The sequence below is a fragment of the Amborella trichopoda genome, chromosome 10, assembly GCF_054954075.1.
Source record: "Amborella trichopoda isolate Santa Cruz 75 chromosome 10, AtrichopodaSantaCruz75HAP2 v2.0, whole genome shotgun sequence".
NCBI classification, from domain to species: domain Eukaryota; kingdom Viridiplantae; phylum Streptophyta; class Magnoliopsida; order Amborellales; family Amborellaceae; genus Amborella; species Amborella trichopoda.
Genome location: NC_142345.1, coordinates 35,997,677 through 36,020,534, shown reverse-complemented (window position 1 = coordinate 36,020,534; position 22,858 = coordinate 35,997,677). Strand labels below are relative to the sequence as shown.

The window sequence follows — 22,858 nt, the reverse complement described above, 5'->3', positions numbered from 1 at the left end:
ACATGTATATTGGCAGAATATTACATGACTATATCAGACTGACAAGAGCTATTATCACCATTGAGGAGTCAAGGTTTGAAAACGTGGCATTAGAACATGATCAAATGGTGCAAGAGACCATAACTTAACATCAGAGTGGGTATGACATTGCTACATAGTACACGATGAAATTACTAATAGAATGTGGGAACGATATCGAGATTGGGTTTATGATAGAGTCGTTGTGATGATATTACATACTTCTTTTTTTTTTTTGTGCTTAGTACCTCTGTTATGCATTTCGATATTGGATATGGACATCATGCATTAAAGATGTATTATGCATTGGAACAAAAGAACTATTGATCAATTTGGTATTACAAATATTTGTTCATTAATCTTACAAGATAGAGAGATTAAACAAAAAATAAAAATACACAGATTAACCAAGGCTTGATGCTTGTATAATTTAATAAAGTGAACCAAACTTATTATCTAAACCATCCTTTTTTTTTAAAACATAATATAGACTGAGTGCTTAAAAAAAGTTACCTTAATGGAATAAACATCGATATCAAATCAACTATATTGCCTTTGAACAGTAAAAAATAGGTATTAATCCAAATTTTGGAAGGTAGTTTACCAAACATACGAAACTGGGTACACAAACATGGAAAAAAACAGAACCGAAAACTCCTGCACATAGAATTGTTTTACATATGCAAACTGATACGTATGAACCTATCGAGCCCCAAGTGCCAAACTTTATTACGAACCATTGCATTCCCGTAACCGTTGAACTGAGTTTTGAACTTGTTATTTAGTACTTGAGAGTGCCAAAAGTGGCACTGTTGAAATTATGCCATGTTAAAATTATATCCGGTACTCAACAAGTACCTAACTTTGTTTTCTAACATGCTCAAAAGTCAAAATAAAGTTTAGTATTTAGAGTTCCGAACATTACTTCAAAATACTTGAAAATAAAATTTGACACTTATGAGTGCTGAAGCAAAAGCATTTTTGCAAAAAAACTAAAAAAAAAAGTGGGAGAAGAAAAAAAGTGACATCTCCATAAAATTTTTTGGAGAACATCCTTTAAAAAGAACGGATACGGGTGTTAATTTCCAAAGGAATAGATAACAGAAAAAAAGCAGAAAAATAAAGAAAAGATTAATAGAAAATCAAAATCAAAATAAAAAGATTAAATAAAAAAAAAATTAAGGAAAAAGTGATAAATAAATAAATAAATAATGGCATCAAAAAAGACAAAAACAAAAATCAATCTTAAAGATTATTTTGATTATAAAAGACCTGTTAGATCTCTTGTAAATCACAGCGATAGAAACATCTTGAGACAAATTTCAACAAATTTGGTGAAATAACGAGAGAAACCAAAGATGCTCAATTTCGGGTTCAAAGAACTCCCTAAATTTGAACTCCTGATTTTTTTTTTTCTTTTTTGTTTTTTAATCCAACACGTACTTTTTGAAATAGATTTTAAATCATTTCATTGAAATCGAGAGTGGTAGATTTGGTTATTATGCTCCAGCAATAAAGATATTGTCAATAAAATATCACCCAAAATGAAAATCAAACAAAAAGCCTACTCATGAATCTCAAATGGGGCTAAATGAGATTGATTATTGTTAAATTCCATCTGCATAGGAATTAAACATCGGAGGATCAATTATTCATCGAAGAAATAATAAAAAGGCTTTACAGCCCATTCTCTAAATCTTTCAATTGAAAAAATGGATTACCAAGCCAACTCACCTGAGTCCCGAGTCCGGGAGAGAATAGGCCCAGTAACCCTCTAGGCCAAGTTGGCTCACTGACTTTTAAAACATTGCATCGAACAATATACAAAGATAAAATCGTGTATCACATAATCAACAAAATAAGAACCATCCCAGTAAACGAACCATTGAAAGGCCTCAAATTACATTATATGACATACGACACTTACAAATCTTCTCCATACTCACGTAGAAGTCTCTAAGAACCAGTATACCCAAAGAAAAAGGAGATATAAGCATCAAAACCTGCTATAACTAACCCAACCGCTTCCCTGAGAAAGGCACATTCGCATATTCACTTGACTTACAAAGATTCGAGAGGATCATATGAAAGCCCAACAAAATCAATGTCTCCCTAAAAACCATTTTGAAAGTATAAAGAAAAACAAAAAAAGAAAAGAAAAACAAGATGTATTGCCACAAGATTGGAAAAGTACATACAAATGGTAAGCCACCTTCCTAGGGCTCCAATTTCAAAGAGACAACTCGAGATTGGCGGTTATGCTTTGCAACCCTCACAAAGACGACAGAGAGGCAAGAGGGGGCCCACCATGGCCTACGCACTTCCTGCTCGCCTTTCAGGCACGCCACTGTGGGTTTGGAGAGTGGGTTAGGGAATTTATAACAATCAATAGCAATAACATATGGACAGTAAAAACATGGGGGCAAATAGTGATCACCACTTCTATGAATAATTTTATTCCATTTTTTGAGTAAGGGATTTGCCAGCATACTCTTACAATAATTTTAATGGCTTCCAATACCATTGGATCTGAGATACATATCCATCATGGCAAATCCATTATGGTTAGGGCCTGTTTTCATCATTTGCTAGCGAGAATCTCGAAAATTCCATCAAAAGCATTTATTGGGAACTTTGTTCAGCCATTCAATATATCTTTAAGCAATAGCTACTCATGTCCTCTGCTGCCAATCACTTTTATTTTGGGCTACTTTTTGTGGTTTGTTTGAGGCTTTGGTAAATGCAAAAAAATTCAATTGAAAGCATAAGCATTTGGTCGGGCTAACACAATACTTGGACTGAAATTAGGTGTAATAAGCATTAGACGCATGCTAGAGCATGGGGTAGTGATCATCCAAAAGACTTGAACAAAATTCATTATATGGGAAAGATGTTAGCTCTTATCACCGGATGACTATATATGTTACCAAATCCCTTCCACGTAATAACAAAAACTAGTATAGCCAATGTTAGAGGGTGAAAGAAAAGTACCTTTTATGCGCCTTAGCTCCTTGCATAGCGTTATGAAGTCTCCCCATTTCATGTGACATCGCCTTATAAACCGTAGAATTTGTTCAGTGGTGAAGGTGGAAAGGCTGTCAAGGTACTCCCCATTGATCCCATTCTCCTTGAAATTCTGCCGGTAGCTACCAAGATTAATCTCGTCCAGCCACAACCCAACGTCCTAATTAAGAATATGCAGGTCTGAGATTAGACATATATCCAATTGGTAATATTTTCTAAACATGATTAATAAAATGGTAATATTTCTTAACTACAATTCCTCAAACAAAGAAACTGATAAGATCTGATAAAGCTATTTGTCAATTAAAAAAAAGAAATGAGATTTCTTTTCATGTTCAAAAAGAAAATATGATTTTCAACTTGTATATATCAGCCAGCTATGTATAAAACCTTTTGGCGCAAGCCTCTCTACAATTCCCTTTCAAGATTAAAGGCCCGCTCCATATTACTACTACAGATGACTCTCCCTCCCTATCTTTACATCTCTCCAAGCGTAAAATGCGATGCTTAACATACGAAGTCCACATGCACCTCCCCTCTTTCCATAATAAATCACGAAAGTCTTAGTTATTCTAAATAGGGTAGGTTATCTTGAGTTAAGACATTATTAAAAAGATATGCAACTCTAAATGCTCAAGGAATAATTTTTGTATTTTTTTTATTGCGCTCAACACACTAGAAAGTTATAATCCTTTAAATCATAAGGTTTTACACATTCGATCTTTGCAATCTATTGATTATAACCCATAAGTAACCAAAACAGTCAACCTGTTGTTACTCCTAACGTAATGAATAATATCCACTGACATTTTAAATAGCTACATGTACATACATGGATATTCTGAGCCTCCAATAAGAAGGCAGTGTTTACAGGCTAACATTGATGGATGCTATCGTTTGACAACTCACAACATGGGCCTAACAGATCATTCCTTATTATGTGTAAATGTGCATGTGCATATGTACTGTGTGGGAGAGCATGCTCCCTCATGTGCATATGCACATGTGCACTTGTCTGAGAAATGTCATTATAAAAGTTAGTTGGCTATGATCTACAAATCCTGGTTTACATGTTTCATTACTAACATCAATAACTCATACTCCCAATGAATGTCAAGTTGTTAGTCATATTTTCCAATATCTTTCCTCTTCACAATTTTTTAGTCCACTTTTTTTCTGACTGAGATTCCTTGCTCTTTGCATTTCATCTCATTCCTTGAATTTTACCCCGTTAATTTATTTTCATATGGCAGTAATGATTGACAGTTTGGCACTTAACAGTAATAGAGAATCAACCTCAACAAACAGAAGTCTCACGACTCTGATCCTACAAACTTGGCGCTCCTAGGGTTGACAAAAGCCAGTCCACACTTTAAAGAGGTAGAGCTTAATAGCATAACATAAAGCGAAATCATCATCATCGTCAGAGGCTTTTCCCAATTAATTGAGGTCGACTACATGAATCCCGGTCTGTCATTATGCTCCATTTAGGGCCATACCCTCAGTGAGGCCATAAGTCCCCATGTCTTGTCTCACTACTTCAAACCATATCCTCTTGGGCTTACCCCTTATCCTTTTTGAGCCTTCCACTTGAGCTAACCCACACCTCCTAACAGGTGTTGTACTAGGCTTGCATAGCACATGGCCAATCCAACTAAGTCTATTTTCTCTCATCTTATTGCCTATTGGTGTCACACCTAAATTCTCCTGAATGTATTTATTCTGAATTCTATCCCTTCTTGTCTCGCTACTCATCCATCTCAACATCCTCATGTCAGCTACACTCATTCTATGGGTATGTTGTTTCGTGACTTCCCAACATTACGCCGCATAAAGCAAAGCTGGCCTCATACCTATCCTATAGAACTTGCTCTTCAGTTTTATTGGTATATGACGATCATATAAAATTTCAATTGCACATCTCCACTTCTCGCACCCAGCTCTAATTCTATGTGCAACATCTTCTTCAATCTCTCCATTTTCTTGGATTATCAACCCAAGATATCGAAAGTGCGCTTTTTTTGGTGTTTCTTGCCCGTCAATCTTAACTACTTCCTTGTATCTATTCCTATTTTCTACTAAACTTTCATTCTATATACTTTTTCTTAATCTGGCTAATTTTAAAACATTTACATTCTAGAGCATCCTTCCAAATTCGTAATTTTGTGTTGACGCCATTTCGAATCTCATTGATCAAAACTGTCATCCGCGAAGAACATGCACTATGGTACCTCATCTTGTAGGTGCCTAGTCAAGTCATCCTTAACTAAGACAAAAAGGTATGATCAATGCTGACCCCTTATGTAGACCTATTGTCACTGAAAACTCACTCGTCTCTCTACTAGTTGTCCGTACACTAGTTAGCACTCCTTTGTACATATCTCTCACGAAGTCAATGTATTGTCCTAGAAACTCCTTTCTTTTCCAACACCCACCAAATCAAATCTCAAGGTACTCTATCATAAGCTTTCTCTAGATCAATAAAGACCATGTCGAGGTCTTTTCCCTTCACCTTAAACTTCTCAACTAATTGCCTAAGTAGGAAAATAGCCTAAGTTGTTGACCTCCCTATGATAAAACCGAATTGATTTTCTAAGACACTTGCTTCATGCCTTAGTCGTTGCTCAATCACTCTCTCCCACATATTCATAGTGTGGCTTATAAATTTTATCCCTCGATAGTTCGCAAGATTCTCTATGTCTCGCTTGTTCTTATAAATAGGTACCACAGTACTTTTCCTCCATCATCAGGAAATTTCTTCATTCCTCAACACCTTGTCGAACAGTTTGGTCAACCAGTCATTGCCAATCTCCCCCATGCACTTCTAAACCTCTATCGAAGTATCATCTGGTCTTAAAGCCTTCCCAATCTTCATCTTCTTCAAAGCTTTTTTCACTCCTAATATCATAATCCTACAAATGTATCTATGACCTCTACCCTCATTTATGCCAACAATTCCTTCTACCGCTACATTCCCATTTTGTAATTGTAAAAATTTGTGACATTTTATCAATAAAAAATTAACTGAGAAATCGCAATGGAACAACATTTAATATGCTGCTGAGTTGATACGGCTAGGTAAACCAGCAAGCCTTGGAGAGTGTCACATCATGCATTCTTAAATTTTAAAGAGAGTAAGAGACTTGGTCAAATTGACTCAATAAGACTCAGCTGGGGGCACGGGATTATCACCAAGCTAGGTCAGAGTCTAGATGTATAGCTAAGAAGAAAAATGCTGAACTTGGAAAACAGAGGTAACATATCACTGATCCTAACTACTTTCTAGATAGATTGATATCTATAGCAGACATCAAATCATGCAGCCTTTTCCAAGGACCTTGTAAGTCCTAAGTGTCATATCTGTGAATACCCCATAAATACATTATGGGAAACTTGCCTTACATGACAAAGACTGGAAAAGAACTTGGACTAGATTGAGAAATTGGACCAAATAATGGAGAAAGACATGCATAAGAGAAAATGAACCACTTTTATATTATAGTCCACAATAGTGATACATGGAGTGAGTATGATAATGGAAAACTTGATACCGTAACTTAAAATTTGGTTATGGAACAAATGCTCCATATAGGTGTATTAAAACTTGGACAGCTGGGTCAAACTGAAGCCACCTGTTCCAAGCCAGCTTGCCAGTTTGTTCGGTTTTCATACAAAGCCCAAGAAATAAAGAAATGAAAATGTGAAAAAAGTAAAAGAGAGGATTGAATTTTCAGGTTTTTTCCAGCTAAAAAAAAGGAAAAAACCCATAAAATCACCGATTTCATTTTTATTGCATTTAAAAAATAGATTTGAATCTGTTTAAATCTATTAAACAGAAAGTAAATCATTTGAAACTCATATCTGATGCTTTTGACTGATATGAGTGCAAAGAACTAAATTTCGTACAAAAGGAGTTTCAATCTGAAAAACAATTATGCAAATCTTGAGAGTCACCTTAGAGAGATTTTGGGACAAATTTTACACAAATAGATGTAAAAATGAAGAAGAGCAAGCTAAGAAGGCGCACTTTTTAAAGAAACATAAAAAAATTGTTGAAAAATAAGAATGGCGCACGAAAAACTCAAACCAATACTTAAATGAAATGATGGAATAGTTGCTAACGATCTATAGAGGGCCCCAAAAGAAGATTTTGAGATAAATTTAGAAGAAAATGGGAGAGCAATAAGGGAGAAAATAAGAAAGGTGGAAGAGAGGGAGAAAAGAAGAAGAGGGAGGGAGGAAAAGGAGGGAGGGGAGGGGGCGGGGAGGGGGGGTGGGTGGGTTAGTTTAAGCTAAAAAAACAACGAGTTATGTTCCCTCGATCTCAACCCAAATATGTTTTAATCCAAAAAACGTTTTTAGGGTTATTGCAGATCAATGCGAGAGGAACAATTTAGGACAAATTTAGAGAATTTGATGAACAAAAGGAAGAGAAAAGAAAAACCTTATACTTTGGTTTTTAAAGCCAAAAAAATACAAAAATGGGAGACTCAGACTGATTTTTCAGAGACACAAACCAACTCTCTGAAAAAACTAAGGGAATGCAACAAAACACGGGCTGCAAATCTGGTTGGGTCAACTGAGCAACCAGGTTCTGGTTTTGGGTCTGGACTGCAAACCTAGAGCCGGTTGGTGAGGTCGGGGTGCTTCCAGTTCTAAGTCAAGGTCAAACGGATCCACATGTGTGTGATGTGCATGTGTGTGTGTATTGGCTCTAGGTCCGATGTCTAGCTCTAGGTCCACTCAGGACCTATCTTGGTCTAGGTAGGGGTCAAACCAAGTTGCCTCTATGTGTGACTGAGTGCGCCAATTTTATTAAGACTGGACAAGGAGGGCACCAACCGGGTCCAAGCTGCATGGACTGGTCAGTTCACAGTCAAGAGGGTCCGAAATATAAACAAAAAATTACAAATTTAATCAAAACAAGTCTGAATCGGCTAGTTAACACCAGTTGGACTGGTCTAAAGACTCTAATTCAAGAACCCCGAATTGACCGGTTGGGGCACCACTTTCAGGTTTACATATTCTTTGGATACATCTCTTCAACTTCCAAGTCTTTTTTATATTGTACAAATAGTTGAAAAGAATCATTGTAAGATAAGATGGATTATGAAAGGGAGTGGCTTGAACTTTCTATTTGGCCGTGTAGATATATATGTTTTTATCTTCTACGTTAGAATTGACAGTCAAATGTTTCTCCATTCAACCACCATGCAGATTCCCTCTACAAAGGATAGGCTCATTAGCTTGAAGAGAATCCTTTATATGATCAAACCCGTATCATTTCATGCATCGGCAAGCACCATAAGATCTATTAAAATAATTGAAAGTGATGTGACATGAATCAGACTGCGACATTTCTATTCCACTTACCTATAGTACACAAATGCATTCACTTCCCTTGCATTGATCTTTGATTTACATTCTATAGCAATGAAACAAGAATCTAACGAAGAATAGATTTACATTGTATTAGTAAGAAGTAAATTCTTTGTATGTGTTAATATCCTTTGTTATCTAGGTTTTGGACTTAAGTGTCTTAATTACATTTGTAGAGGCAATTTGTCCATAACATAAATTTTAACAAAATATAAGGCTAAGAGGTGTGTGAGGGTAGGTTGAACCTCACGTCCTTCTCTTTCCTCTCATGGCTCTCATATTTCTCTCGTCTCTTGTCTCTTCTTCTTCTCTTTCTTTTTCTCTTTTCTCTCTATAGTGTCCGACAGTATGCAAGAAGTTCCTAGGTACGATCTAGAAAATGCTTGGTCATAATTCAAGTTGTAAGCTTCTGTGGGTTTCTGTGTGTCGGTGCCTCCGTGTGTGTGTATTATCTGGGTTAGGTCAGGCCTAAATCCTGCCAAGTCAGGTTGGGTCTAGTCTGGGGTTGACCTGTCCCATCAGCAACTCTAAAAAATACAAAACAACAATCTTCTTGAATATATTCAAGCTTGAGAATTATGTTGTAAAAATTAGCTTAAGGTCTTTATTGATGAAATTTAGATGAGGAATTAATGAAAGAGGTAATGCAAACCTGTAAAGCTTTCTGAATATTTGTGGGCAATTTACTGAACTCAACCGTACTAGTGACCTTTTTGAGACTTTTCAAACAAATAATACTTCATTTGAACTTTTCAAAGAATTAATACTCCATTTCAAAACAGCAACAAATATTATCTGAATGCAAGAGAAATACAGCAAAGCACCTATAGATGCATAATGTAACACTTTAGCCTTTTTTTTTTAATAACTTTTAAAGCGTCCTCCAAAGAACATGTCACTTGTGCTCAATCCTAGTCAGAGGGGCAATTTCCTATTACGCCCCTTTGTCAAAACAACAATGGTTTATGAAAGCACCTCTTGAAATTACCTCTTTGACAGCTTCTGACCCCTCATGAAATGTGCCTTAAGGGACTTATTAAACTTTGTGCAGAGAAAAAAAAGGTAAAAGTTACTCCCCAAAAAAAAAAGGAAAAAAAGGCAAAATGTTAAATTATGCATCTCTAGGCAATTTTTATAAATTCCATGTCTAGCAAGGAGACTCATTGATGTAAGGTAGAATAGCTAGTGTAGATGCCAAGTTATCCACAAATTCATGTTTCTCAATGAAATGACCTGAACCATTTAAATAAACAACAATAATAAAAGCCATAACTCTTGATCTTGTCAATATAATATACGTTTACAAATATCAAGTTATTCAGGGAATGCCATGATGACAAGCTCATTGCAAAGGTGTATCATTCATCAATGGCAACAGACTTGTTGATAGTGCCACCAGCATAAGTACTTAAAGCCAACATAGACAGATGTTTACTCAACAGCTCCAAGGATAATCTCCATATGCATGAGCATGGAAACAATTATATTTGCTACTCACCCATGTTTACTAAAATCTCTGCTCACACATTACTGGTTTCCACCTTTCAGTGCTTTAACAAAATTGAGAAATTCACACTCACTAGTTTGTAATTTTCCTCTTCCAATGTCCAAATATATTTTGTCCATACATACCAAAAAACAGCTTTTCTTTATGTTCACAGAGTGAAAATCAATGACACTTATTGTCCCAGGCCTCATGAGTGTTGCATAACAAATATTCTCAAAGCAAGCCAAGACTGGCTGAGATGGTCAAACCTCAGGATCTTGATTCGCAATGACTGACCATTAATTTTAGCAACAGAAAGTTCTTGGGATACCCATGCTAATCCACTTCATAAAATTTAACTTCAGCGCAGAGGCGGTGACAAAAAAAGCAAACTTTTCATATGAAACATCTGCTTGTTTACATTTGCATCGGAACATAGTAATCTGTGGCATCAACAATCTGATACTGAAACAGAGGTAGACGGATTTTTTCTCTCTTTTTTTTTCCCCCATAATATATAAGCTGTGGAAGCTACTGCAAAGCTTAGTAACAAAAACAAATATTTTTAATAGGTTATTATGAATGGCAAATTCTATGGGAATATTATCACACTATTTTTTTTAATTGCGAATTTACTGGAGTTCAATATTTTAAACTAATAATTTTAAGATAAACTAAAAAGTCAAGCATGAAATCTTTAATCTTGGGTTTGGATATAAAATGGAATATGGAGTTTTAGTTCTGAATTACAATGAAACCTAAAGAGTGTGTGTAAGTTTTTTTTTTTTTTTGTGACTTCCCAAGGCATGGATGGTAGCTCCATTGAGCTAATTATTTTGAAATCATAATTTTTTGGGAAATTTGTCAATGAAGTTATGTAGGGAGACTATGGAAGCTTGCAAGTTCTCAAACTCGTCAAAATTGGATGAAAATGAGGCACTCAACATAAGTTATTATACTAATAAAAAAATTTCCATAAGTACTTATTTGTTTTCTAAATTGAATAGGAAAAAAAAACAAAAAAAACTTGAAATGCCTTCATGATATTATCACCAAGATTGTCTACAGTGGTAATAATGTGGGCTCAAAAAAAGGGCTCGCTGGCGATTTCAAATTATGAAGATTCTACTAGCATTTTTATTTAGTGTACATGTTATCACACAAAAAACCCATCAAATCATGATCATGGAGGGAGTTGTTACTAAACTTCAAAGGTCCAAAACCAAGGAAAGAGGGAGGAAACGACAACCTTCAAAGATCCACTAATATAAGGCCTGTTTTAAATCACCATTACATTGTGGTTTAAACAAATAATAACAACAAAATTGATATCAGTCCACAAACACCGGAAAACCCATTCACCTATCCCAATGCGACCAATTTAACCCTTAAAGATACCATTTGAGGTTGGCAAGAAAATGCCTGGTCTGCTGATTGTTGCTTCCAAAGACCTAGAATCTGCAATAGGCTTGCAAACAGGCCCCAGAAAGAGGCTTTCCAATTTATTTTTTCTTTTTCTCTTTTGATTAGATGCATTTAAAAAATTCCTCTCAGAAATCCCCTGATCAACAACATACCGTAAAAAGAATTGAGAAAAAAAAATTAAATAACATAAAGAAGGGACTTTTCAGATTTACAGAAAGCTAAATCAAACTTCATATGTTTATTTAAGGACAAAACTTACAAACAATCATTGAGAGAATTTCTACGGACTTCACTCATGGCTCATCACCATCCAAAATCCATCAAACAACCATATCCAATAGTGCTTACATTTTAATTTTTTTTTGCAAATCAGATTTATCTGAAATTTGGGTGTGTGTACATCTAGCAATCTCGCACCTAAATAAAATATTAAAAAACACTTATCAAAAAACAAAATGATGAAAATACCCCTGAAATATTCATAGGGGTAATTTGGTCATTTTTATTATTTGAATACTACCTTTTTTTTGTAAAGTATCGGACAATCGTGACCGTTTGATGGAATTTGGAGTTTGGACGATGACGAGCCATGAGTGAAATACTGTAGAACTTCACTCGAGTGTTTTTTAGTATTTTCCTCTATTTAATATTAGGTGTAAACTCATTTTCTTTGGGGGACCAATTAATTAATTGGTACCAAATGATTCCCTTCTGGTCCCTAACTAGCTTTTGCAAGAATTCACATATGCCCATAAGGTTCTCGCTCAGAATACAATTTTCACGTATTTGGCTGTGTCAAATGAGCACAGCCATGATAGAAACGATCCTATGGCTTGACAAGCCACACTGGTGACTCGTCACTTGCTCGGTCTTGTTTAGAACGAGCCATAAAGCAAAGCTTGGCTCTATTTATTGATCATATGAACCATGGATTATTCAATGCAACAACTATGCTTCATGTGGTAACAAACGCTTCCTTTCAGTGATGATCAGTCACATTATAAACATACAAAGACATTCATTTTCTCCTTTTGTTTAGCTGGCCCCAATTAGTTGGGAAAAGGCTTTGGCAATGATGATGATGATTTTCTCCTTTTATTACCGAAAATATTTTGTTAATCGGCCCAGGTGAGTTGCTTAGAACCTGCCCAAGCCAAGTGACTTTGGAGAGTCAAGCCATAAAGCGAAGTAAAAAGAATAAAAAAATTGTAAAAACTGTAAACGAAATTGTTAATAGAAAAATAAAAACAAAAAAATGTATAACAAAAACCATATTAAACATAGAGTAGGAACAAAATTGAGATTATTGGCATGAAAAAAATAGAAACTTTAAAAAAGGGAAGTTCATAACAACAAAACTAAGAAAAATAGTTGGAAACAAAAGTAAAATACTTAAAAAAACAAGTATATACAAAATGAATAAGTAAATTATAAAAAATGTATTTGATTTAGTAAGAATTAAATCAATTTTATGAATTTAAATGAAAAAAGGAAAGAAACATACCCAACATTTTGAGGCCAATCCCATGATCTTGGGGCTCGATGCGGATCGATGCCTCAAATCCTTGTCAAAGCTCCCTCAAATAACCCCAATCAAAACCCCCAAACCAGATTTGGGTTTTGATTTCAGATCAAGGAGATCCAAGCTCTTTAAAATTTGGGCTGAATAGTAAGTTCAAATTTCAAATCTCTCAAATCCTTATTTTTTATTATTATTTGTGAAAATCAAGGCTATGGTTCGATCACGAACACAAAACTAGGCTTAGGATCAAATTTAATTAAAGATCAAGAATTGTTTGCGAAGAACTCAAAATTTTCATAATTAGGCAGAATTTTTCAATCTCAGAAGTCTATTAAATTTTATGGTTATTTTCTCAACATATTCTTTCTAATAATTCCATCAGGCTAAAATTCTTACTAAGATGAAATTTAGCTCAATGAACAACCCTAAAACTCGAAATCAAAGAAACCAAGAAAAGCAAGGATGGATTTCTGCCACACTTTTAAACTCATCAGTGTACAGTACTCATCGTGACTAACCAGAGTACTATGAAACTCGGGCGACAAATCTGTGAAATAGTCACCCAAGTAATGTACATGTACACATTGTCTACACTGTCCCGGACTCGGCATGTTGCCAAGTCCAAGCACTCGGTTGATATTGAGTTGACTTGAGCAAGGTTATGAACACCCGTTCCAATTAAATTAGAATAGAATATGAGTCGATTTCTCCATCTACTTTTTTTTTTAGGGAAGGAAGATGCAATTCATACCTCTTTGAAGTGTAAAAATGCACTTGATTCTAATTATAAAAAAGACGCGGTTTCTATGAGTCCATGTAGAAATGAGTCACCTCTTAAAAATTTATTTTTGAGATGGATTTTTGGACATAATTTTTTAAGGACATGTAATCTCGAACATGGAGATCATGAATATGAATAAATAAATAAAATTTGAAAATTAGAAAATAATTTTATTACGAAAACATTTGGACTATTAGTTTCAATTGTTTTTAGATGGACCACCTATTTGCATCTATCTTTAAGATGGATGCTTATACCTCGGGGACCGCAAATGTAGAAATGTGGTCCCTGCCGCATGAAATAATTGTCCTTCTAAAAAAGATGGACACAATTCTAACATGCCAAATTTCATAGTAACAAATGCATTCCATTAAAAAACAAATAAAAAAAGATCCACAATGAGCAAGTTATTGGTAATCAACTCTGAGCCCAAATCTACACAAGCTACATATGCTGAGGTCATGCATTAAGAATCAAAGACAAATATTTACATATTGTTTTCCAGAGGACAAAGAATTTTGCCATCCGTAGCTTCAAGAGGATAATACAATAATTAGAGACTGTCTTAATAGCAGCTTACACACGTATGAACACGATTCAGATTGAGTTTCTAAGAAATATTAATATCAACAATTTTAAGGTATAGTGTTCTTGATGCAACCCAAGAAACTAATTACTTTTCAAATATAAATATCCACAAAACAATGATTTTGAACACAATATTCTTCAGCTCACTCATATGAGAACCACCTTTCAACCATCAGATCTTTCTTTCCCTTGTCAAATTATGAAACAATGAAATAACAATAATCCTATAGAGGAATCAAATCCTTTACATTCAATAATTTGCTCAACATTAAAAATTATTATAATTATTCAGTTGCTTGATTTATATATTATCGATCGAAATCAGTGTAAACGAGGTGTACCTCAGCAGTCCATATAAAGAAATCCAGGGGTTCTGGACAACGTTCCTTATTCATCCGGCCCTTTATCCAGATCAACAACTTCAAAAATAACCTAGAAAAAATTAAGGCATAATAGAACCTAAATTTAGCACAGAAATATTAGATAGCAAAAAACAATCCTACCCATAATTCCTTCCAAATAATCCCTAATCCATCACAATTTAGTGATAGATGAGGTTTATATAAGGTGCCCACCTTATACTATAAAAGTAAGACGCACCTCTAAATTTTGCTGGAAGATGTAATTCTAGTGTTGAAAACCTTACAATCGCTTGAAAATCCATATTCAACCCTAATTATGAAATTTGAAATTTCAAAAAAGGTGCAGATTGAGCAGATCTATAAACACTTTGAAAATCTTAAAAATAAACGGTCCATATAACTTGTTACAAGATGTACTATTTTAAGACTTGGAATTCCTTTTTTTTTGGTGGAGATGATTAATTCCAAGGTTTTCCAACTTAGGAACACTCTTTTCTACTGGATTTTTGACGTGTGAGTTACTTCTATAGTAGAAGGTTGCAACCTTATGTCAACCTTTTCCAAGAGACTACATAATTTAAAAAAAAAGGGAAAAAAAAGTTGATCGGATTAACAAAATAATTGGATGAATCAATGGAATAGACGGCATCGAAATCCAATAAAACTAATCCATAGCAAATATAAAAAATATAAAGAAACAATTATCTGAAGTACACTAGATTGCACCATCAAGAAATTCATCAAAAATCCACAATAATACAGCATGAAATGTTTACAAAAAAAGCAGAAACACATGACTGCCAACTTAGAGAGAAAACCAAGAACTTACTGGTATTAGAGCCAGAAATCGTCAAAAAGACGGCAGGAAAGCACAGAAATTCATCAGAAGAAGAAGGAATAGAGAATTCCGGCAAAAATCGTTCGCTTTCCGGAAAAAATTTCGTCAGACAAGCGATCCATGGATCGTAGAAGAGTCTACACACTTCTCTGAACACGTAAGAAAGGAAATGTGGACTTTCTCTTATAGGTAGCAAGCTCCACTCTGCCGTAAAATTCGTAAATGACTCTGATAGCCCTAACTTGTCCCTGATAAAAAATCTGAAATAACTAAAAAGGCCTTCACAAACTTATGAATGACCATATGACGTGTTCCTTCAATACAAGCTCCACCCTATCAAGATTTATTACCGTGGTGGACACATAATTTTTTTCTAATTAATTGAGATTGACTGCATGAATACCGCTTCGTAATGCTGCTCGATTAAGAACCTTTACTGAAATTGAAAATCCCTGTATGTTTTTTTATTTCTTTCAACCATGTCTTTTTGGGCATACCTTCACTTTTTTTTAGTCCTCCACTTGAACTAACTCACATTTCCTAACAAGTTTTGTATTGGGTCTACATCATACATAGCCAACTCACTTAAGTTTACTCTCTCTCATATTATTGCCTATTGGTGCCACACCTAAATTTTCTTGAATAGATTCATTTCAAATTTTATCCCTTTTTGTCTTGTCACTCATCCATCTCAACATCATCATCTCTCCACTAGACTCATTCTATTGTATACTGTTGTTCGACTGCCCAACATTCTGCCCTATAGAGCAAAGCTAACTCACAACTGTCCAATAGAACTTGCCTATCAACTGTGGCGTTCACATAAAATTTTAGTTGCACATTTCCACCTCGTCCATCTAATTCTAATTCTATATTCTTCAATCTCTTTATTTTTCTGGATTATCGACCAAAATATCAAAAGTGCATTTTTTATTATCAATGTCAAAACACCCAACATCTTTCTATAAATATCAATACCACCCTCATTTTCTCGTAATGTCCATTTTGCCCGTAGTAGCTTGAGCTTGGGAAAAATTTGGAAATGTTATGGACTCTTCAATTAAATGAATTTAGGAAGCAATTTTAAATAGACCTTGTGTGTTTAGTTTGCTTTGAGCCAATGTATGTGTGTTGCATGACCAATGAAACGCACTGATGAGTGTTATAAAAGTGGTCAAGTAGACACAGTACCGCTGGATTGGCAATCTTAGGAACCTTACAACAACCCAAGTCCCTCATAGTTTGATTTTTTTTCTAATTATTATTTATTGTATCCATACAGTGACCCAACTTGGGAATCCCTCGAGTCGAATCCGACCACTCCGAATCAGTCTGATATCATATTTTTAAATGCTAATATTAATGATTAGATTATCGCAACTGAAAAACCTAGATTGTCGTCATGGGAATTGGTGGTTTACATTTCTTATTATTTGAAGTTTGCATCTCAACATTCCATTCTTGAAAGCCGGTGTAGAAAAAATCGAACCACAATGGTTAACTGGACATGGAGCCATAAGCGGTTCAACCGGTCTAACTTGGCAAATCCCAGGAGATAAAAAAAGTGTTTAAAAATATAAAAAAAGATAAAAAAAAATCTAATAAAATATAGAATATATATTTAAAGCATGGTTAAACAAATCACATCCAAATGAAGTTAAAAATTAATGAAAAAATGGATTTTAAAGAATTGATTTGTGCCCATGGATAATTTGAAATTTTTCAAAAGTTATGAAAAATTGCATAAATAAATATTAATAGCCAAAACAATTTCCAATCATTTCAACTATGACGTAAAGCATTAAAAATGCATTATAAACAAAATCCCTTATTTTTTGAGATTTTATATAATTTTATTTGAATTTATTTTTTAAAATACCTGGCCGGTTCACCAAATTTGGCCAAAACCACTAGCCAATTCCGATCCAACCAGGCAGTTAGAATCATTGTTCGCAAAATCGCCCGATCTAACCGCTAACCGCGTGGTTAGATTGGAACCGGCTAGTGGCCGGTTCCGGTTTTGGGCGGTTAGGGTGATCAACTGGTATTTAAAAAAAAACATAAAAAAAAATGTATATAAATTCTCAAAAATAAGAAATTTGATTTGTAATGCATTTTTAAATATTCTGTACATTATGGTAAAGATTAAAAATTGTTTGGGTCATTAATACTCACTTTTATATTTTCCCATCTTTTTTAAAAAAATTTAAAAATAGCAATTGAAAAATATAACATGGGTTAAAATCCATTTTTTTCAATAATATCTTCATTTGAATGTGTTTTGTTTTAATCATTCCTTACATGCTTTTCATATTTTAATTTTTTTTTTTTGTATTTTTTTCTACACTTTTTTGATAGCTTGGGACTTGCCCGGTTAGAATGGTTGAATCGGCCGGTTTACCGGTTATGCCGGGCTACCGGTTAGGCCGGTTAAACCGCTTCCAGGCCCATGTCCGGTTAATCGTTCCGGTTCGATTTTACGAGCATTGGTTAGAATTTGAACTACCCGATTTTTCCTACATTGGTGAAACAAATGATTTAGATGGCTTTAATCCCTCATGTAGTTTTTTTTTTTTTTAAGTAATTCAGTGGGAAAGTCTGGCCCCTACCCATTTTTTTAAGTAGATTAAGAGAGCTTTTTGAATGTATTAATGAGGACCACAATGTAGTAACTAGGATGGGGTGCTACCCCAGCGCCTTTCCCCTATCCCTCCATGTAGAGTGGAAAGTTGAGCATGTTCAAATGGCCATACATGGCATGCAAGTTAGAATTATTATGTGCATTGTCCCCTGTCAAATCAGCAAATATCAGAGCCAATGTTTTAAAACCCGGGTCACTGGGACAGTTCGTTTGCCCCACAAATTTGGGTCGAATCGGAAGAACGGTAATCCAGATCAACTTTGGATCGGTCTAAATTAATGATAAAATATATTAATAAATAAATAATATAGAGTAAAATAAAAATAGGAGTTTATGGGGTGAGGATTAAAAGGGACCTAAAAAAATATTACATAAATTTAAGAAAAGAAAAAAAAATTATACGATGGGGAGTTTCAGGGTAAACAAAGCCGGGACCTATACCATGCCATAACCAATTTGGTCATGACTGATTTACATCAGGATTGAAAATTGTCGGGTTTTAAAATACTAATCAAGACTAGATATATTAAGTGATATTATTTTAGGAAAGGGCAAGCTTTTTATGTTTCTCTTAGTGCATAAAACTTATATACTTCTCCCTATCCAATTGTATATTTTGAATGGAGGCCGAGATGGTTCCAACTACAATGTCATATCTCTATACTAATTTATTTTTAAATTTTTTATATAAATATTTTAACACCAAAATTTGGGCATCAACTCCTATCTTAAACTCGCACTTATAAAAAATATAATTTTTCTTTCCCTAAAACATTAAATGACCAAAATACCTTCAAAAGTTTTAAGGGTATTTTGGTTATTGTATTTTATGAAAAATGTTTTTTTAATATTTTTTTTAGGTGCACCTAAATAAGATGATAGCACGTACAAAATTTTCTATTAATATAATTTGTAGAAAAACATAACTAAAAATAAAATACTCTGAGATGTCGGATCTAGATCAAACAATCAGTTGCTCACTTGATCTAGATTGAACGGCTGGATGGGGGAAATATATATCTTGTACTTCAAGTGTAGAAACATTTCCTTTTAGAAAAACTTCAAGGTTAAAACCATTTTGGGAAAAGGCAGCGCTCATCGAAAATGTTGAGTTCCCATTATTTTGTTGTTGGATTGATTTAATGACCCCAACATCTAACATTTGTAGCCTTTATTTGTTGTTTTTGCCCACCCTATGACCGTACAGATCACAAGCATCGCATGATTTGATTTCAGTCCATAAAAGTATCCGAACATGAGGAAAATGAACCCACTTTTCCTAGGGTGCGGTTTGTTTAGCGCTGAGGCTCCAAACAATCAAATTAGAGCTTATCTTCAAATAGTATCGAGAAATGTGGTTTTAATACTAGAAAGTTTTGTGATAGCTTTAAATTATATTTTTATCTCTAGTCATACAATTTAAAGCTTAAGAAATAGTGTAGATTGAGTCGATCTATGAAAACTTGAAAATCTTAAAAATTGACAGTCCAAAAATACGTTATAAGATGCACTATTTTCAATTTTTGAAATCCATTTTTGTTTTATTTCTATACATCTTGATGTCGAGATGATCAATTTAATTATATTTGGGCAACAAAACAACCTCTTCTAGTGAAAGTTTTGAAGTAGGTTCTAATTTGAATGTTTAGAGCCTAGGCTCTATATAAACTTTTGCCTAATAGTTAATACGAGGCCCTTACTTTCTTTTCATTTAGAAATGAAAAAATAATACAAATAAAAAAACGTACTATGACCTCAACAAATTGTCAAAAGAAAGATAATGCCAATGGATTGCATGCTTAATTGGGAGCATAATGTATATTTAGTAAAACCTTAGTGCACAAAGTATTTTTACTATGGTTCCAAACTTTGGGGATATAATATTTGGGAAATGACTTTGTGAGATCCTCCCACACTCATGTGTGTGGGACCTCAAAGTATCACCATTAAATTTGGTATAGATCTTTTGAAAAGACAAAACTCGCACCTATGTGATAACTTTTTTAGAAATATGTGTCAAATTTAATGGTGTTCTTTTTGGGTCCTACACACATGGATGCGAGAAAGTCTCTTATGATCATTACTCATAATTTTTATCAGTGTAGCGACCAACCTGAGAGAAGAAGAAGTTTATACACACAGTTACCATGACTACCTAAAAAATGAAGCCCTAAAATTGAAAGAAAAGAAAAGACAAAAAAAAAGTTTTAAATGCACATAATGTCAAGGGTTCGAACTCTTGTAATTTGTTCAAAACACTCAAACAAGATATATTTGGGCAAAAACCTTTTTTTTTTTTTTTGGAGAAACATTAACAATTTTATTGCGTTCTGTATTAGCACCTTATCATTACAATAACCAATTGGCTCTTACCGCTAAGGAAATTGAAAAATTACAATAATTCCAATAAAAATAATTACACGTTAGATTACACAATCAATAAGCTATCAACAGACACTCTTGATTTAGCTAAACGATCCGCCTCCATATTGCATTTTCTATATATATGATCAAAGGAGGACTCCATATCAACACAACAATCAACCACTTCTCGAACCAAACTATATTAGGGCAAAAACTTGCCTCTGTATTTTCTATCTTCTCAGTGTTTATCCTAGTTAGCTCAAGTTATCTTGTGCTCTAAAGTTCAAAACTCAAACTTCAAATAAACAATACGATGGTTTACCCCCAAAAATAAAGACAATTATTAAAGGACATGGTTAGCCAGCGAGCATGATGCATGCCAATTTGAACCATCCAGCTAACTTGGCCACCTACCGTCCAAGTTAATTGGACAATGTCTTTTCATCACTGTCCAACTAAGTTGGTATGTGGGCGGCTCAAGTTTATATACCGGCATGCCAGTATATAAACTTTTCCTTTATCTAAAAATTTGTACTATTAATAATGGATAGGGTACTTTGGTCATTGAAAAAATTGAATCACTTAGCTTGTAGTCATTGAAATATAAAGGGGCTGGCAATAAGACGATTTTGAAGGGACGGCATGGTCGTTCTCAAGGTTTGCTCATATCTAGAATGCGTCCTCACTCCCAAGGTTCAAGTTTGGTGTGTGGCTCCCACCCTCATAATGTGTGCCCCATTTAGTGTTGCCCTCAAATGATGCCAACAAGTAGCTTTCAAAAGAGAATAATGATAATAAAATGATTCTACTAATGATAATAATAACAATAAAGTATTGATAATGAATGTAATTAGCAGTAAATTTACAATAATAATTACAAGTAGTATTGTGTAAGTTTTTGTCATGTTTTATGTGTGTGTGCGCGTGCATTCCATGCCTATTTTGGTGGGATATACCCACCCAAGTTTGTAATTAGGTTTATGATGAGGTTTTTAGGCTTAGGTTTTATGAAAACAAAATAAAGCCTCACTTTAAAATCAATTTCCAACGACGGTAATAAAATTTGAAACTCAAAAAATAATACAGATTTTGTGGATCTGTAAACATTTACTTTTAAACTAAAATGAACGGTCTAGACAATTTGTTACAATATACAATTTTCTTAGAGCTTGAAATGCTAATTTATTTTCATAACCATAATGTTCAAGTCGAGATGAATTATGTAAAGGTTTTCCAATGCTTGACTAGCAATTTTCGGGTTTGGGGCCGGGTTTGGGGCCGGGGCCGGGGCCTGGGGGGGAGGGGGGGCGGTGGTGGTGGTGTTATGGAACGATTTTCCTTTGGTTATTGGTTCACATTATTTTGTCATTTGTCACTGATATAAATACCCTATGCAACACGAAAGAACGACAAAAATTTGTGCCTTATTGACCGTCAAATGTCAATCAATGTTTGATACCCCAAACAAAACTATTTTTGAGCATATAAATTAGGGAAAGCTTTTTATTTGATTCCACCGTATATATAATCCCTGTTCTCAGCCGTCTTATCAAAGTAGAGTTGGCTCTTGAGCATTAGATCGTGATTTGATATCTCAATGCGTTTCATTTTTAATTTTTATTTTATAAATCATTTTGTATCAAAATTTAAAGCATACCGACATCTAGCAAGAGCGCACATGATAAAAATAATAATAATAATATTTGTGCTAATGAAAAATATTAGAATACCATTACCCTTAAAAATTGCAGCGACTTTTTGATCTTTTATTTTCATTATATATATATATATATATATATATATATATATATATATATATATATATATATATATATATATATATATATATATATTTATGTTAGGTGCACCCCAATAAGAAGAAGAAATGCCCTAGTTTCACTCAAAACTATTTTATGAAAAAAGGTAAAAATCAACCAATATTTTAACATAACGTACAATAAGCAATCCCAACCATCTATTTAGATGGAACGGCCGAGAAGTAGAGGCACATATATTTTACATGCAAGTGGATTCCCATAGAAATATTTCCTTATGAATAAGATATTGCTCATAAAAAAAAAGTCAAGAAGTTAGGCATGCCAGTAAGAGGAAATAATGCCTCATTTGAAATTGGCACTTTTTGTTTGTTATGTTTTTTGAAGTGTTATACGTAAGCAGATATTATGCCTAGTGATACTCAAAATCATTACTCCGTATAATTATTGAAAGATTGAGGGCATCATGATCTTTTAAGCAAATCAAAGAGATATTTTGAAGAGGAAGAGCCCACATAATCACTACGTAAGGGAACTGTAGAAATGTATAGTTATTCCCTCAAAATAATTGACTTCTAGAGTGAAGGAGAAGAATGACCTCCAAGAGAGGAAGATGAAGGACCTATTGTCCTCTATGTACATAGAGGAGCATGAC

General features: G+C 34.2%; 1 protein-coding gene across 1 annotated transcript; it reads right to left on the bottom strand.

Moving 5' to 3' along the window:
* Positions 1 to 1,892: 1,892 nt before the first annotated feature.
* LOC18427644 (Sterile alpha motif (SAM) domain-containing protein) lies at positions 1,893 to 15,578 on the bottom strand. The gene is made up of 4 exons (XM_011622625.3): positions 15,415 to 15,578; positions 14,565 to 14,655; positions 3,010 to 3,202; positions 1,893 to 2,365 (listed from the first exon to the last, which is right to left on the bottom strand). Exons 2-4 carry the CDS (start codon positions 14,616 to 14,618, stop codon positions 2,235 to 2,237), a joined length of 378 nt encoding a protein of 125 aa, XP_011620927.1. The 5' UTR covers positions 14,619 to 14,655; positions 15,415 to 15,578; the 3' UTR covers positions 1,893 to 2,234.
* Between the last annotated feature and the right edge of the window lie 7,280 nt (positions 15,579 to 22,858).